This window comes from Megalops cyprinoides, chromosome 7 (assembly GCF_013368585.1).
Source record: "Megalops cyprinoides isolate fMegCyp1 chromosome 7, fMegCyp1.pri, whole genome shotgun sequence".
NCBI classification, from domain to species: domain Eukaryota; kingdom Metazoa; phylum Chordata; class Actinopteri; order Elopiformes; family Megalopidae; genus Megalops; species Megalops cyprinoides.
The window spans coordinates 31,295,799-31,299,179 of record NC_050589.1 but is presented as its reverse complement, the minus strand read 5'-3'; the positions used below and the strand labels follow the sequence as shown (position 1 = coordinate 31,299,179).

The 3,381-nt window shown below is 45.4% G+C and overlaps 1 protein-coding gene across 1 annotated transcript; it reads left to right on the top strand.

Annotated features, from left to right (window-relative positions):
- The first annotated feature begins 254 nt into the window (after positions 1-254).
- On the top strand, positions 255-1,851 carry cebpb (CCAAT enhancer binding protein beta). Its single transcript, XM_036533479.1, has one exon. It carries the CDS (start codon positions 457-459, stop codon positions 1,324-1,326), a length of 870 nt encoding a protein of 289 aa, XP_036389372.1. The 5' UTR covers positions 255-456; the 3' UTR covers positions 1,327-1,851.
- Positions 1,852-3,381: the final 1,530 nt, after the last annotated feature.

Below are 3,381 nucleotides of genomic sequence, written 5' to 3'. Positions count from 1 at the left end.
ACGCGCGCTGAAACAAAAAAACTATGCGGTTTTCCACTACAGAAAATAACCAAACAAGAGGTTTGGTTTGGTTTGGTTTGGTTCAGAAGTGATCGTGTCGTATGAGTACGACACTTTTTCAGTTCCTTGTTGCTGACCCAGGTATGCCTTTGCTGCCAAATACGTCATCACCCCGACCTAGCCGTAAGACTTCCCCTACCACCCTAGTGCCTATATAAACCGCAGCCGACTGTCACTGAGCTGTCAAACCGAATTCCTAAGCTCAGACGCGCAGAAGCCGCAGCCGGAGCAGAACTGAGCAACTGATCACTTAAGTAGTCAGAACCGTCAGAGTTGTCTCGTGCCACTTCACCTGATCGGCACTTTTTTTTTTTATTTCGACTTCAACAAGTGGTCTCTCCAGGGCGCCCTGCCCCTGACTCCGATGGTCCCGCAATCCGGCGGGTGTTAAGATCCATGGAAGTGGCCGGGTTTTACGAGAAGGATTGCCTTGCTTTCCACGGTAGCAACAGCAGTAATATTGTTTGCAAGCAGCAAGGTGACGGTTCGATGACGGAACTGGGCATTGCAGACCACGAAAAGGCGATCGATTTCAGCATCTACCTGGACTCAGCGTCGCACTACCAGCAGCAGCTAACTCAAAACGAAACCCTGCACCAGCAGCGCGGAGTGGATATCTTGGCTGACTTCCTTGCCGAGGAAAGCAAAAGTAAGCGCGGGGCATCCTCGCAGAACTACAGAAACTACTTCCCACTGATTGAGCGAGAACACGTTCAAAACAGCAGCTCTCGGGAGCAAAGTATCCTGAGCTACCCAGAACTGCAGGAGACCAGAGTGGACACCGTGTTTTACCCAGAGCTTCTTGGCGGCTACTTTAAAGCCGGCTTGAGACACGAACCGAAAGAAGAGGCCAGGATGGACAACGGTTCCTCTGGCTACGAGATGAGATCTTATCTGCCGTACCAGTCGGCCCCGAGCGGCAGCCTGGGGAACATTTCCACCGCCTCTTCCTCCTGCTCCAGTCCACCTGGAACACCTGCCGCGCCAGGTAAGGACAGTTCGCCGCATCAGAACGGCAAGACGTCTGCCAGCAGCAAGGGGAAGAAGCGCCTGGAGAAGGACAGCGAGGAATACAGACAGCGGCGGGAGAGGAACAACCTCGCCGTGAGGAAGAGCAGAGACAAAGCGAAAATGCGCAACCTCGAGACGCAGCACAAAGTGCTGGAGCTGACCGCCGAGAACGAACGTTTACAGAAACGCGTGGAGCAGCTGTCAAGGGAACTGGCCACCCTGCGCAACTTGCTCTCCGCCACTGGACAGTGCTAATGCCGAGGCATCACGCACCATAATGGTACTGAGAACACCGAGCAGCAGTTTGGGCTGTAACAGGTTGAGTCTCTGGGATGTATACATGCGTAAACTGTGGTATGCCATGGTATACCGCGGAGGTTTGTACAGTGGTTACTGTTATTACGTTTACATGCAGAACAGCAGGAGAAAAAAACGGACGAACGGTTTACAAATGAACAGCTTCAAAGAAATTCGTGGGTGAATGCATTGCGTAATCATCATTGTTGGGTGACATACCACCTAGGTATGTTTTATGTTGTATGTACAGTATTTTTTACGAATTTTATCGATAAATATGTTTAATATTGTGTTATTTAAATATAATTGTTTCCTCGCTTTTTCGAGCTGTGGTAGTGAAGAGAAGACCTGGATAGCATGGGCATGATGCAACTCTATGTAACAGTATTGGCAAAGCAATGAAGAAGTGTGTTAAAGATGCAAAAGGTACAAATGTTTTTTTAATGGTAAAGAATATTTTATCGAATTAAAATATTTTTACGTGGTTGAAAAACTGCTTGTGTGGCTATTCTGTTGCTAATGACTCCCAAAACATGCCAAATGGGAGGCCTAATTTGATGTGTGGTATTTCTGCAATGCTTTGCTTTAACACACCCACTCCCTCATACTCTAAACTCACACAGCATATCTTGAAATAATGCCAAAAGAAGTTGATATTTACATGCATAGATCTAATATTATACTTAAATCTTAGATCAAATGGTAGCAAGCGATAGCTGTAAACTAAGTATAGCACATTAAATTATATAACATAGACAGCAGGGGTTTGTCAAACATTGACCTGTTTGGCATTCTCTCTCTGCAATAAAGAATGTAGATCCCTTCAGCCAGCAACCAGACACTAGGTTCACACCGGGAACAGACCCAGTTTCTAAATCAGAAGTTTCTGGCTAAGTACCAGTAGCTCAGGTATTCCTGAGTTGTGTTCAGACGTGCCATGGGTTTTTTTCCATGGGTACTGGTCTGTATTTAGCATGACGAAAGACAAACGGTTTAGCGCAGTAACATGATTCATATATGTGCATGGGATATTATTTTCTCTTGGTCTTCAGTTATGGCCCAGATCTGAAAATGTGATTTGATGTTGCATTGAAAGAACACTATTACACTCCGTGAGGGTGTATTACACTGGGCATTTCCACGACGACTTAAAGAATGTAATTTTTTTTCTCGATGCAGGAAGGAGGCTGTTCTAAATCTTTATCCTGTGTCCGTGTCAGCCATCTTTAAACTGCAAATACAGACACTATCTTGAACACACAGTCAATAGTGTACTGGGTTCACTGCCCTCCACACGGGCGGGGGAGGAATCGAGAGGAGGGGGGAGGGTTCAAGGCCACCCAAAGATTAGTCAGCTACAATGCATCCCTTAAGCCAAAAGCACACACAAAAAGCACGCTCCCTTCCAACTCGATAAAAACAGCTCCTAAGAAAAGACCATTTAAATGTTTATGGGCAATTGGAAGACTGATCCCAATAAAATTCACTCCCTCAGTAAGGAGGAGGCTGACAGTTAAATCCTGAAAGAGAATCTTGCAATGAGCTCTGCAGGCAAGGATATAGATATGTCTTATCCTCCATTAAATTGCTTTACTAAGGTCTTAATATAAATTTATTACTACATATTAACACACATACCAATATGATACCCAAGCAAAAGAAAGAGCTTGTGAATGCCTTGTATGAGTGTGATACCCCGTCTCGGTCATCCACATGCCAAATTAAATATCTTACATGGAAGGCATGGGGGGGGGGGGGGGGGGGGGGGGGGGGGCACAACCACAGCTGACACAGAAACCTTCTTGGTTTCTGCATGAAATGGCATATAACTGAAAATGATGACAAAACATTAATGCAAACACTAAACTCTAAGACAAATGTCACGGTAAAAAAATATGGGAAATAAAGCCAGTAGATTTTTTTTTTTTTTTGTAGAGAGAGAGAGGCAGGCGCACTGAATATATGAATCCCTGTGCTGTCTCGACCGTTTTGTTTTAGAGCTGAATATAACCA